The 13,778-nt window shown below is 53.5% G+C and overlaps 5 protein-coding genes across 5 annotated transcripts; 2 read left to right on the forward strand and 3 right to left on the reverse strand.

Moving 5' to 3' along the window:
• Positions 1 to 40: 40 nt before the first annotated feature.
• BO95DRAFT_406432 (putative actin-related protein RO7) lies at positions 41 to 1,948 on the reverse strand (the record flags this gene model as incomplete). The annotated part of the gene is made up of 2 exons (XM_025584031.1): positions 41 to 427; positions 581 to 1,948. 2 exons carry the CDS (start codon positions 1,946 to 1,948, stop codon positions 41 to 43), a joined length of 1,755 nt encoding a protein of 584 aa, XP_025445732.1.
• Positions 1,949 to 2,468: 520 nt separating this feature from the next.
• Positions 2,469 to 4,309, forward strand: BO95DRAFT_460248 (crossover junction endodeoxyribonuclease; the record flags this gene model as incomplete). Its single annotated transcript, XM_025588716.1, has 2 exons — positions 2,469 to 2,482; positions 2,668 to 4,309. The coding sequence occupies 2 exons, from the start codon at positions 2,469 to 2,471 to the stop codon at positions 4,307 to 4,309; spliced, it is 1,656 nt and encodes a 551-aa protein (XP_025445733.1).
• A 2,635-nt stretch (positions 4,310 to 6,944) lies between these two features.
• Positions 6,945 to 7,931, reverse strand: BO95DRAFT_428629 (uncharacterized protein; the record flags this gene model as incomplete). The annotated part of the gene is made up of 5 exons (XM_025584854.1): positions 6,945 to 7,358; positions 7,420 to 7,512; positions 7,562 to 7,698; positions 7,727 to 7,805; positions 7,866 to 7,931. 5 exons carry the CDS (start codon positions 7,929 to 7,931, stop codon positions 6,945 to 6,947), a joined length of 789 nt encoding a protein of 262 aa, XP_025445734.1.
• Positions 7,932 to 8,548: 617 nt separating this feature from the next.
• On the reverse strand, positions 8,549 to 9,971 carry BO95DRAFT_11340 (uncharacterized protein). The gene has a single exon (XM_025580391.1). It carries the CDS (start codon positions 9,831 to 9,833, stop codon positions 8,673 to 8,675), a length of 1,161 nt encoding a protein of 386 aa, XP_025445735.1. The 5' UTR covers positions 9,834 to 9,971; the 3' UTR covers positions 8,549 to 8,672.
• Positions 9,972 to 10,401: 430 nt separating this feature from the next.
• On the forward strand, positions 10,402 to 12,516 carry spb4 (ATP-dependent RNA helicase SPB4; the record flags this gene model as incomplete). Its single annotated transcript, XM_025584032.1, has 3 exons — positions 10,402 to 10,742; positions 10,800 to 11,309; positions 11,373 to 12,516. Exons 1-3 carry the CDS (start codon positions 10,453 to 10,455, stop codon positions 12,514 to 12,516), a joined length of 1,944 nt encoding a protein of 647 aa, XP_025445736.1. The 5' UTR covers positions 10,402 to 10,452.
• Positions 12,517 to 13,778: the final 1,262 nt, after the last annotated feature.

Raw genomic sequence — 13,778 nt, forward strand, 5'->3', positions numbered from 1 at the left:
TTTAACGCAAACGAGGATCGACTGTAACCGATGAAGTCTACTACCCCCACCCCGCCAGCGTCCAACTCGACCGATCCCCGCCGCCTCCGGCCCTCAACCCCGACCGCCGATCGGGGACGTGGTGCCCGTGGGTCTCGAAGTCGCGAGTCGCCCCCGCAAGACCATGCTGGAGGTACTTCTCGCGCTCGATCTCCACCAGACCCCGGATCTTGAGGTTGGTGGTCAAGCTCGCCCCGGCCCAGGGGCCCAGCGATTCGACCTCGCGCAGCACCCCCTGTACGGACGGCGGGAGCGCGTCGCGGTCGCGGTCGCGATTGTTCCGCCGGATTTTCTGCTCGATGGGGTCTTTGAGGTCCTCTTCGTCCGAGGTTTTGGGGGGGTCTTCAGGGATTTGCTGCTGCTGCTGTTGTTGTTGTTGCTTGGGGGCCTCTGCGGCTGAGTCTGGCTTTGGTTCTGGTTGGTGGGTTGATGGTTCGGGGGACTTCGTCTCCGTGGGTGTATCGTTCGACGGGACGGGGTGGTGTTCCTCGCTGGGGTCCGTTGTCAGAGGAGGTGCCGGTTTTTGAGGGGAGGCTTGAACTCGAGACGAAGGGGAGATTCGGAGGTTAGCAAGCTTGCGTCGTTGTTGTTCAATGACTTTGCCGCGGACGGGCGACCAGCCGTGTTCGGCGACAAGGGCTGCAACGTCCGCCAGGATTCGTTGGCGGATGCCGGGGATGTTGGCGCCGCCGCCGGTGAAGATGATGCGTGACATGCAGGTGCCGCGGGCGTCGGGCGGCAGGGTAAGTAGGGCATTATAGATCAGGAGCGGGAGAGGCTTTTCTTCGTCGTCGAGCTCACAGTCTGCTGTGCCAGCAGCAAAGAGGACGCTTTCGACGGGTTCGCTAAAGGTGGAGAAGGGGAGGTTGATGTAGGTAGATCCTGGGTTCGAGGGGGACGGGATCTCCACTGTCCGTTGCAAGAGGGAGGAGAGAGGGGAGTGTTGTGTGGTGGGCTCGGTTTCGCTGTCGTTTGGTTGTGGTTCCTGCTGCTGCTGCTGCTGCAAATCTGCTGATGAGGGACTCTCCCGGGGCCTACACCATAGAAATCTGCTGGCGACTTCTTCGCAGAACTCGAAGCGGACCGATATTCCACTGTCGCCCGGTGCTGATTGCGAGACAACACCTCGCCGCGCCGTTGGGATACTTGTGAGCATTCGACCCGTCTCCTGCAGCAGGGCTTTCATAGCCCGTGTGCTCCGCTTGATTGCGATCTCGCGATACTCATACACCCCCGTGACCACCGTCTCCGCCCAGCCGATATCCACCACCAAGGCGGAGCGCACCCCGGCCGCTGTCGCCGCCATTGTAGCACTAGTCAACAACGTGATGCTCGGGAACCGCCACCGACTGAAAAGCGTCGACAGCATGGCCGACAGCAACGGGTGCGGCATGATGGCGGGGAGCACCAGCACCAGTCGCGACGTGCCCGCGTCCGTCAACAGGTATTTGTTGTAGGTCTCTCGGAACACCCGCTCAATCTTGTCCTCCACAAGGCCCAGGTCGGCCTCCCGAAGATCCATCTTCCAGAGCTCGTAGGCGCTCGCCCAGTCTTCCGGGTTGACAAGCGGGCGCGACTGTGCCGGGTCGGTATCTGGGTTGTTCGTCTTCAACCAGCCGCGGTAGTCGCCCACGCGGCGGCATTCTTCGGGGCCGCAGCTTACCATACACATCGGGGCGCTTTCACCCTCAAAGCCAGCCCGAAGCCAGCGGGCACCAAGCTCAAAGATGATGGCATCTTCTTCGCCGCGGAATGAAGTGCTCGACGTGGTGCTGGCGAAGGAGGAGTTGTTGGATCGCAGGTGATGTTGCGGGGTGTGGGGGGAGGATGGAGTCCCGCGCAGACTGCTCATGGAAAAGGGACGCTTGTTGTCATCGTACCCAGAATTGGTGAATGATGTGCTAGCCATGGTTTAGAGTGGTCTTTGAGACTCGTTAGGGGGGAATCTGGGCGTCGTTCGGTACTGTCGTTCTTGTTGTAAGTCACTGGCTTCTTTCCTCAAATTCACAGCGCGGGGAAGGTTCGGAGGTCCAGGGTCACACGCAGCGATCATGCTTCCCTTTGCTGCGAGACGTTCAACTTGGAAGACCTCTTGGCAGTCAGCTAGCCGTGAATCAATCCCTCTGGGCCAATTGAGCGAATTGGCCGAGTCAAAATGCGATAGCGAAAGCAGCGAGGCGATTGATTGAGCGGGCAGCAACAAGCGCATGAATCTCCAAAGGCGGGCGGATCTACATCGGGCCGCGCCAATCGCCCAGTTGTCGCTCGCCGTCAAAACAACACATCTATCTCCGTTCGGTCGGCCTCTCTTCTCTCTTACCCTTTTCCAATTTACTGTTCTTTCTGGGTGGCTTTTTGGAGTGCCGCCTGTGGTAGGTTGGGCTATCCTTTTGGTCGCACACAGCTCTGGAATCGAGAGCGCAGTCGGAATGGGGATCCCAGGGTGAGTGAAACCAGAAAACTTCCCCCCCCCCCGTCTTTTCTCCGTGCTCCCGATTACCCCTCGAGGAAGGACAAACAAATCTATCTCCGTTATTCCCCGTCTGCACGTGACCGCACGAGAGAAATAGACATGTCAACCACCAACTCCTCCCAGTCCCCCTTTGCTAATTTTAAGCAACACTAAAGCCTTATTCAAGCGATTGGTACTGGAGAGCGAATTTCTTTGTCCAAGTTGGCGATAGGACATTTGGAACGCAATGCAAGACCCATTCGTGTCGCAGTGGACATCTCCATCTGGCTCTTCCAAGTGCAAGCCGGTCGGGGCGGCCGAAACCCCGAATTGCGCACTTTATTCTACCGGCTGCTGAAAATCCTGGCATTGCCCATCCATCCGCTCTTTGTGTATGATGGCCAGCATAAGCCACCTTTCAAACGAGGTCGCGCGGTGGCCGCGCGCAGTTACGGGAGTGCGCCGATCATTCGGCTGTCGAAGATCATGGTGGATTTGTTCCGGTTTCCACGCCACGATGCGCCCGGAGAGGCTGAAGCTGAGTGCGCGAGGCTGCAAAAAGTCGGAGTGGTTGATGCCGTTATGAGCAACGACGTTGATGCTCTGATGTTTGGTTCAACGTTTACAGTAATGAATTTCTCGAAAGAGAGCGGTACGGGTAATGCGGCGGCGACCCATGTCACATGCTATCGCATGGACAGCGCTGCGCACCCTTCTAATATGTTGATCAACTCGCCTTCGAATGCGATGCTGGATCGTGCAGGCATGATCTTGTTTGCGATGCTAAGCGGTGGTGATTACCTTCCCTCTGGTGTTCCGAAATGTGGCAGCAAACTGGCCGGCGAAATTGCCAGAGCGGGCTTTGGAGAAGATTTGTTGGAGATCATCGACTCCAATGGTCCCGACATGGAGGAACGGCTGAGCGAATGGAGAGAAAGACTTCAATATGAGCTCGAGGAGAACGAAAGCGGCTACTTCCAGACCAAGCACAAGGTTGTCCGAGTGCCGGAGACATTCCCGGACAAAACTATTCTATCATATTATGCTAAGCCCGTGGTGTCGACAAAGAGTGAGATCGATGTTTTACGGCACCGCTTGAGGAATGCATGGGACCAAGAGATTGACGCGGTGCAGCTGAGAAGGTTCACCGCGGACACCTTCGACTGGAATTATCGTTCCGGTGCGAGAAAGGTGACCAAATTACTGGCCGAACCTCTTGTTTGCTACAGACTCCGCCTTGGAAAACAGGCCTCGGCCTTCTCCGCAAACCAGCCGAGACTGTCTACCAGCGAAGTGCCGATGCTGCAGAACATCAACAAGAGCCGAGAAACCTATAGCACAGATGGTATGACCGAATATCAGGTTAACATAGTTCCCGTCGACGTCGTTGGCTTGGACATCATGGCCGAAGAACCAAACCCTCCCTTGCCTTCGCCGGGAACCACTGCATCAGCTGACGAAGACGAAGAGGAGCTTGAGAACACCGCGGATCCTGCTCCCCAAACAACAATCAAAAAGCGAGTCACAAAACGGTATGACCCTTACAGCACCGATAAGATCTGGATCTCCAAGACCTTGGCAACGATAGGGATTCCAGACGTTGTGGAAAAGTGGAAGAAGGCAGAAGCGGAGAAAGCGGAGAAAGCAAACGCTCCGAAGAAGGCCACACGTAAGACGGGCCCGCGGAAGAAAGTCATCGACCCGGGTATGAAGCAGGGAAGCATCTTGAAGTACGGATTCTTGACCAAGGAGCGCTCGGAGATTGGAAGCGACAAGTGCCTCCAGCTCGCAAAGATTACAGATGATTCCGGTCTTTAGATTCATCGTTGCGAAAGAACACTAACAATTCTCTCACATGATCGGTCGCAGAACTGGTCTTTTCCGCTGTGCTTGACATTGTGATCTACGCAAGGATATTGCAGACTCGATTGCCTATACTACCAAGTCCTGCAGCGACTTGCGCCGTGGCTAGAGCTACAAATGAGTGTTCCCGCCGCTTGTTCTCCTATTCAGGAAACAACACCTTGTGCCGGTACCGCTTAAAGCCAGCGCTCCAGCTCTTTGCAATCTTCGCTGAGGATTCCTTTGTTTCACTGGATTTGGATGATATGCCGTACTGCGGCTGGGCAGACGGGAAGATTCCCATATACATGGACTCCCTCAGGAGTATATATCAGGACTAAACCCTTCGATAGTCTTGTCCTATGGGACCGTACAAGACAACAATATTGCGCCACTAGTCAACTTTCCTTGCTCTGGCTATCCTGGTCAGCAAACACGTCTAGATTGTCTCACCTGACTTCCTGAAAATGGAAAAACAATCAGGCCGCCTGCAAGAGGCTTCACCAGACGATGTGACCGGCTAAGTCCCGGCTCCAAACTCCAGATCTCATACCGTTCCCATCCCGGGGAAAGCGACGCGTCGCATCAAACTTACCTAGAAGATACCGGTCAACAAATGGAATGCGGGTTGCTCAAGACAGACAGCGACTGTCACAGCCTAGGGTACAAGACGCGTCATTATATAGTCAAGATAAAACAATTGATATCATAGACATGAACAAATGACTATACAAGCCAAGATCTAATAGATGTCTGTGGCTGGGGAAGATTCTGCCCTGGAAAGAGATTCAGCCAGACCTTTCACTGTATACCTTCGACCTCATCAAAACAATCTAAGCTGTGCCTTGTTTGTACGCATCGTTTCTTGAAAGGAACGAATCACCTGGGTTCCCTGAAACCTCTCCCCTTCCTCCCTAGGGGAGGTACCTTCCTCAGCCTTTACGAGCATATAATGTGAATGAGGGACGTGCGAATCCTACCAATGATAGCTTCGTGGACAAGGATATCCTTCTGATTGATAGTACTCCTCCGGCTCCATTGCTTGAGGTTTGTATATACAGTATAGGTAACTAATATAGTGCGTCGAGAAATATTTTGGAAACAAACAGAACAAACAGGGAGCAAGCAGGCGCGCGCCATCGTCGCCGCGGGGGAGAGACCGGTCCCGGCCGGGCCCTAACTGAGAAGGATGAGGCGGTGGTTCGCTTCGAAGATACTGAAAAATGAAGACAGTTTGTAGCCGGAACGAGACATTCAAGAGACCCACTAGTATAGATCATTTGGCCGAGTTATGTATGCTCCTCAGGAACTAATCACAATTCGCTACGTTATATCCCCAGCAGTGGACTGTTTAAGTTCATTAAATTGATGGCGTCGCCTGTAGTGAGGAGCAACAAATTCTTCATTCTCATGTCTCCTCAGATAGAGGATACATGACATGGACATACAGTGTAGGATACAAAAATGGTAGGAAGTAGTATTATACGCAGTAGAAACGCCACATGTCCCGTCCCCCCTGCTGCAGATCAAACCTGCCGAATTAGCTTCTTTTGCGTAAGCTTATATTTATCCCCCGTGGCACCTAACAGCTTCGTATGGTCCTTGGCTCGGTTCCAGAAGCTTCTCTTTCTGTATTGCAGCTCAATGGATGACCTGGCCTCTAAGACAAACCCGGTTGCGCCGCTCCTCAATTTCGGTACCGGCGTAGCGCAGTACCTGCGGTAGTCACTGCGGGGCCATTCGCAACCGTAGTAGCATGCCGCTGACCACCTCGTTCTTCCGCGTGTCCGATATCAAATCCGCCGTGGTTCCCTTTGGCCAGATCAGTTGGGGATGCACGGCTGTATGAGGACTATGATTCGTTTTTCTGACGTGGTATTGGCAGTTTCGAACCACAGTTAGATACCTCGGCATATCTCCATTGAATGACGAGTTGATGCATCGGTTGCTTTGCGGGTAGGTTGATTCTCCTGCTGATAGTGCAGGACTATCGACTGTGGTTTTCTTGAGGATGCCAGAGTGCAGCAATTCGATTCTGTGTGCATTATGCAGAGTAAGACTGCAGCTTGTATACTGCAGGGCAGGCACGGCCAATGTTCCCGGTACACCAACTAAATTCCCTTTCGCTGCGGCTGGTTCCTCCGGCAGCTCACTAGGAACCGTGGCTGCCTCGTGAGACCCGGAGTCGACAGGCATGGTCCCCGACCTCCCAAGGAGAGGCGGCTCCGGGCTAGTTGAGGCCTCCGAGGCAGCCCTTGGATCCTAGACGATCTGTGCTGATTGTCTGGCCGGGGCGCTTTGTATGTTTGGGAGTGACTCACTCTCTGTAGGGTTGGCCCATCCTATCCTCAAATGACTTGAGTATATCGCTGTTCAATTCATTCTGTCAGAGACGGTTCGGCATGTTCTCGTTCTCTTGTCATGATGACACACAACGCTCTATAAGCACAGCTATGACGTGTGAATCGTACGCCAGGAGCTCTATACTGCACAGCATGCGCATCTCGGGCCATTTGCAACTGGCCCATGCTTTGATGAACACGTCTGGAAGATGGCGACGTCCACGCACGAGTCGAGCATTGCCAGTGCGACTTCTTGCGAGTGCTTCAGGTCAGGGACTGTCCACGGTTTGAGTGAAGTTAGCAATGATGTAGCTAGACGATGCATTGGCAATTCGAAAAGCTCGAATCCTGCCGCGAATGAATGCAACATTACGCTGCTTACTGAAAAGTGACTCTGATCCTGCGTGGCAAAACGATGTTGTGGAAGGAGTTCGACAGCTAGGTAGAACCCTTGCGTCGCACAGTTTCACTCCGTAAGGTGGCCGGTCATCGACACGATGGTCTGGATTCACAACAATCTTGCATAGCAAGCCCACGGTTTCATTTCTTCTCATCGTGGCTGTATGAGACGCTTGGAAGGACCACTGAATCCGCGCAAGTACTATTTTCCCGATGGGGGGACTCTTCTTCTTTGCAATACGTTCCTTTTCCGCAGCCCTCTTTCGGGCGAGACGATACCCTCCCTATCTATTGCGGGCTAGTCAGAACCACTGACGCATCACATAACGACAAAGGTGTACTTACCACTTGTTCTAATCCTTCAATCATCCGCGGAGGACATTTTACGCAAGCAGCATCCGGAGACTTGGAACGATTCCTTTGATCAAGCTGGTCGCGCTAGCTCATTGCCATCCATTTCCATCAAGTACTGAACATTACGCCGTACGATGTGGTTCGCTCGCGGTGTGGTTTGAGACGCCCATTCTCTCTCTCCATGCTTTGTGTCTCCGCTATTGAGGATGGAATTTTGGAGGAGCTTGATGATTCGGTGCGATTCCAGGACGACATGTCCACGAGCCTTAGCTAGCATACAACTTTGGGCAAGGCATACCTCGAACGACAAAGATGTACGTGGCTGGGCTGGGTCGCTCGGCGCTTTTGTAGGAGCCGCCTGCTAGGACCTGCAGATGCTAGTCGGTCTCGTACAATAGGTAGATATAAAGCACAATATCTTGTTGATAACTGCGTACCATGAAAGGAGTCTTCGCGAGATCAGAAAGCCTGTCATATGAGAATGGATCCAGGGTATCAAACATGGTGGGTAGCTTTTGCAATTTGATGAGAGGATGGAAGATTGTTTGTGGAAAGGAAAGAGAGAAATATAGAGACGGTGGTCCTTCTTTATATGTGTATAGATAATGTTTACCTTCCTCGATGAATGAGGATGCAAGTTCACCAATTGAATGTATATCAATGTGGGATGAATCGTTACAGGGAAAGATTGACCTTAAAGCCAGAGTACGATTGAATGTGCTTGTTAGGCGTAACATGTTATTCTAGTAGACAGGTATTCACATTGGCAACAACAGCCTGGGGGAATCGAAAGCATGCATCCAGTAGCCAGGCTGAACCTATTAGGTGGAGCATCAAGCATACAGAAGAAATATTGAGTAAATCAGTAAGAAGGGGTTGGTATCGATTGCAAGCGCCCAGGTATCACGAACTCGGAGATCTATCTAGATCCATCTATCACAAAGCAGTCCATTGCATGTATGTCAGGAAGCGATCCCCGGCTGCAAGTGTCCTTTGACCAGTTATCACTAAAGTGAGTGAGAACAATAATAATAATAGCAATAGAAGAGTGTGTAGGATAATCGGCGAGGCGTAGAGAGAAAAGCAAGTAAAGATGAACAGATAGCTGCGCGTCATATAAACAAAGAAACAAGAGGTCGTCAGGCGGGATTTGTCCTCTAGCAAATATAGTAAGGGGAATATGGAACAGGAAGGGATAATGCGGCCAACGCCGACAGGAATTAGGGATTTGGAGTCTAATAGTCTCAGCCGAAGACCTTGAGAAAGCCCCACAAGCCAACACCGCTAAGAACAGGGATCGTCAGATTATCGTCCCAGCCGAACAAGTCAACGAACTCGCTACCGGCAGCCACCAAGCCGGAGACAACGCTCATGACTCCAAGGGCCAGAGGACCCGACAGGACAGCGTTGGAAGTATCCGCAGTCCAGCCGAGCAGATTCTTGACTGGGCCAGGGATCAGATTGAGGCGTCCGGTAAACATAAAAGAGCCTTCAGGATCATTGGGGAAAGTCCCGATGTAAGGGACAAAGAACCCCCAAAAAGCGGCAGCAGTGATGACCCCAACCAGCCAGGCGCTCAAGGTACCCGCCAAGCTCTTGCCTTTGCGGAGCTGAGGGGTGTGTCGGCCATAGAGACGACCGAAGGTGGAAGCAGCAGTGTCACACCAGCTAAGTAGCAGCACGCTCATGACGCCGACATCCTTGGGAAGGAAGCGCAAGACAGCATATGCGCCCAACAGATACCAAATGACGCCATTGTAACCGGAAACTTCTGTCTCGCGCATCAATGCTCCCACGCAGCGAATATATAGCTTATTGACTGTCTCTGAACGATGGCGAATGATGTCGACAGAAGCGATGGGGACCAAAGCGCCAAAGAGCCATGGGGTTATTTCGAGCGGCTGAATACCACGTGTGTACAAATGTAGTGTGAGGAAGCCGATGGAGACGTGGAGGAGCTTGCGCGGGATTTCATGTCGGTGGATGAAGCTGCGATAGCGGCTATGGAGAGGAATGAGACCAAGAGGAGAAGGAGATCGCGAAATGCTCTCCCAAGCGCCACTGGGCCTGAGTAATGGGGACAGGTACCCATTGTTCGATGCGGTATGACCGTTCGTTGTTGGCGATCTGGCTTTCCCAGTCGGAAGTTTAGGGTTGGACTTGCGTTTGCGTTTTCGCGCTGATTCTGGGCTTGGAGGACTCCGAGAACGAGCCCGTGAGCGCTTGAGAGTCGCATCCGCGTCGCCGTTGGTCTCCTCCGCCACTTCACCAAGTCGTTGTCGACGCGCAGCCGAGCGCGTGGTGGGTCCGAAGTAGTCTCGCGAGCTCGATCTCGGGTCTGAGGGGGTGGGGGAGGGCGAGATCACACGAGGAGTCTCGGGAATGGCATCATGGTTTGTAGACATCTCGACCGCGGGTATGACGAAAGGTGGAAAGGCCGGTTTCAAGATGACTCCAGACAAGGGTCGCGGAGTTAGGTAGACGAAGAGGGCAGCACGAAAGCCCGGTGTAGGGGAGCTGAGCGCTTCTAACGACGCAATGATGGGCAGGTCGAACGACGAATAGGTGCAACGATGACGAGGGAATGTGGCTTATGGCAGCCAGCGTCGATTGCAGTCGTATGTACAGTACCAGGCAGACACACCGTTGCGCATGACGTTTCACGCTCAGTAAAAGATCGACATGACACACAAGAGACAAGAATTGTACAGTGAGGGTTTAGGAGAAATTCACTGCACCGAAAGGAGAGCAGCTAGGATCGAGAATGAGTTAGGATGGGAGATATGCAGACTTTCGTTCAGCTTCGATTTCAGCCTGGAAACCGATTGGCTTCCGCCGAATCCGCAGGCGGTCACGTGTATCTACTGGCAGAATTCCCCCACCGCCTCCGGTATCTAATCGATAAGGGGAAAAAAAAACTGAGGATTGAATCTGAAGAAAAGAAAAGATCGATAACGGTGTGAGGTGTTCAATCAATTATCAAATTACTCTGGGGAGAATTGAGCGTTAAGCAGCGGACTCAACATGGCCCCTAAACCTCCTCCTGGCACATCTGCCAGAGCGTGGGATGGAGTGACACCCCCTCTCTCGGAATGGGTGCTCGACGCCGTCTCCTCCATGGGCTTCACGCGCATGACCCCCGTCCAGGCGTCGGCCATTCCTCTATTCATGGCGCATAAGGATGTGGTGGTGGAGGCAGTCACTGGCAGTGGCAAGACGTTGTCTTTCTTGATCCCCGTTGTCGAGAAGCTTTTGCGACTGGAGGAGCCTCTCAAGAAGCACCACGTCGGCGCAATCATTATCTCTCCCACCCGGTAGGTCCCATCTCAATCAGGACAGGATTGCGGCCATGGGCTAATAATCTATTTCAGAGAACTCGCTACTCAGATCTACACTGTCCTGACCTCGTTGCTTGCCTTCCATCCTCCATCTGCCTCCGTGCTCAACCCCGCCGAAGACGCCGAAGCGCCTCGTCCCAAACACCTCTCCTCCGCCCTCAAGGTTGTGCCGCAGCTTCTCCTGGGTGGTTCAACAACCCCCGCGGAGGACTTGAGCACCTTCTTGAAGCGGTCCCCAAATGTGTTGGTCTCGACACCAGGACGGTTACTGGAGCTCCTCTCCTCTCCCCACGTACATTGCCCTCAGTCATCGTTCGAAATGCTCGTCATGGACGAGGCCGACCGACTGTTGGATCTGGGATTCAAGGACACACTGCAGAACATCCTGCGTCGACTGCCCAAGCAACGGCGCACCGGTCTTTTCAGTGCCAGTATCAGCGAGGCAGTCGACCAGATCGTGCGAGTCGGTCTTCGCAACCCGGTCAAGGTCATGGTCAAAGTCAAGGGCACGTCAGGAGCCCAGGATAAGCGCACACCGGCCAGGTCAGTTTTCTGCATCACTGCCCCCCCCCAAAGTAATGCTTACTTGCTAACATAATAAACCAGTCTACAAATGACCTACCTCACCACGTCTCCCTTACACAAATTCGCGACCTTACCCGCCCTCCTCCGCTCCGTCGAACCCACCCCCCAGAAAACCATCTTCTTCGTCTCCACCTGCTCGGGGGTCGACTACCTCGCGGGCATTCTCCCTCTGATCCTGGGCGATGATTTCCAGCTGATCCCATTGCACGGCAAACACCAAGCCAACGTCCGCGAGAAGAACTTCACCCGCTTCCTCAACTGCCACACGCCCGCCATCCTGCTCACCACCGACGTCGCCTCCCGAGGACTGGACATCCCCTCGGTCGACCTCGTCGTCCAGATCGACCCGCCCTCCGACCCGAAGACCTTCATCCACCGCTGTGGCCGCGCCGGCCGCGCGGGGCGGAAGGGTCTGAGCGTGGTCCTGCTCCACCCGGGCCGCGAGGAGGACTACGTCTCCTTCCTCGACGTCCGCAAGACGCCGGTCGTCCCGTACCCTAAGCCCCTCACCGTCTCCGACGCCGACGCCGCCGCCGCGACCAAGCGGGCGCGCAAGGCCGTGCTCGCCGACCGGGCCCTGCATGACCGGGGCCAGAAGGCGTTCGTCAGCTGGCTCCGAAGCTACAGCAAGCACCAGGCCAGCAGCATCTTCCGCGTCGCCGACGTCGACTGGGAGGCGCTGGGCAAGGCGTGGGCCCTGCTGAAGTTGCCCAAGATGCCGGAGCTACGGTCCTTCGCGGGCGACCGGACACTGGGCGTCACGCTGGACTGGGACAACTTCACCTACAAGGATAAGCAGCGGGAGAAGCGCCGCAAGGAAGAAATGCAGGAGAGAGCCGAGCAGGCGGCAGCTGCGGCGGCTAACGAGGGCGACGAATCCTCCAACAAGCGACGGGCGAGCGAAAGCGCCTCCGCCTGGAGTAAGAACCTCGAGACGCGGAACAAGAAGCAGAAGCGCAGAGAGGTGAAGCAGGCACGGGCCCAGCATACCCGGTGGGAGAAGATGACCGAAGAAGAGCGGCAGAAGGCGCGCGAGACAGAGCAGATGGTGGAGCAACTCCGTCTCAAGAATGAAGAGGAACGTCGACTGCGGCGCGCAGCCAAGGCGGCCGAAGGCAAGGGTGATGCTAATGCGGAGGATGACGAGTTTGAAGGTTTCGATTGAACTGACATCATGTATCCTGGTTTCTTCCTATCGTCATATAATTTTGATACCATGTCTACTACGTCTATAGATCCTGATGCCCAATAGATGACTCTCTTTCTCGCATTCTACTTATCCATGCAGTATTTACCCTTCGTCTATCGAAGGCAGACAACCATTCCCATGGACTACTCATGTTTTCTGCCATAACAATGAATTGATCACAAACGAGTGAACTGTACATCGATTGTCTGTGTGGGTAATAAAGACGCTAGAGTGCCACTCGATACATGCAAAGCAATTCTTAATACAGACAACACCGGGAATGCTTCGCAAACCAAACCAGACAAAAACAGTGATGGTATCCCAAGACCTTTCTAAAACAACTCCTACCACAGATAGGACAAAAGCTCATAGCGCAAGCAACCTTTGACCGCGTGATCCTGACCACAATCCACGATGAATGGTATGTAACAACCTGCGTCATCGGGAGTGAACAACAGCAATACAAAACCTGTAAAAACCTTCGGCGAGAACAGGCGAGCCACAATCCTGCGCAGACGGATTCAATGACTTGCATCATAAGAAAGAACTAAACAACCTTGCGCCTCAACAACATATAACCATTTTGAGCCGACCACGATCTTGGGGCGTAGAAGACGAATTTATGGGCCGAAGCCATGATAGGGAGACCACAATCAAAACCTGAACAGCATTCGACCAGATGAGCAGACCACGAGTTAAGGTGCGATGATGGATGTGGTGATCTGAGCGATAGAGAGCAAGCGACAATCCAAAACCTGAACAATTTTCGACTGGACGGGAAGACCACGATTTGGTGTAAAGACGAATGTGGTGGTCCTCAGGCGCGATGAAGAGGAGCTAACGACAATCCAAAACCTGGACAATAGCCGACCGAATGTGCAGACCACGATTTGGTGTATGCAAAGACGAATATGGTGGTCTGGTCGATAAAGAAGGGCACACGACAATGAAAAACCTGAGCAACTTTCAACCAGATGGGCAGGCCACAATTTGGTGTGGTCTGAGCGATGAAGAGCCAACGACATGACAAAGCCTGAGCAACTTTCGACCAGATGGTCAGACCATGGTTTGATGTAAAGACGAATGTAGTTGTCTGAGCGATGGAGGTACACGGCAATCAAAAACCTGAACAGCTTTCAACCAGATAGGCAGACCATAGTATGGGATAAAGACGAATGTGATGGTCTGAGCGACCAAGGTATACGACAACTGAAAACCTGAACAACTTTCAACCCAAT

The sequence above is a fragment of the Aspergillus brunneoviolaceus genome (assembly GCF_003184695.1).
Source record: "Aspergillus brunneoviolaceus CBS 621.78 unplaced genomic scaffold BO95scaffold_10, whole genome shotgun sequence".
Lineage (NCBI taxonomy): Eukaryota > Fungi > Ascomycota > Eurotiomycetes > Eurotiales > Aspergillaceae > Aspergillus > Aspergillus brunneoviolaceus.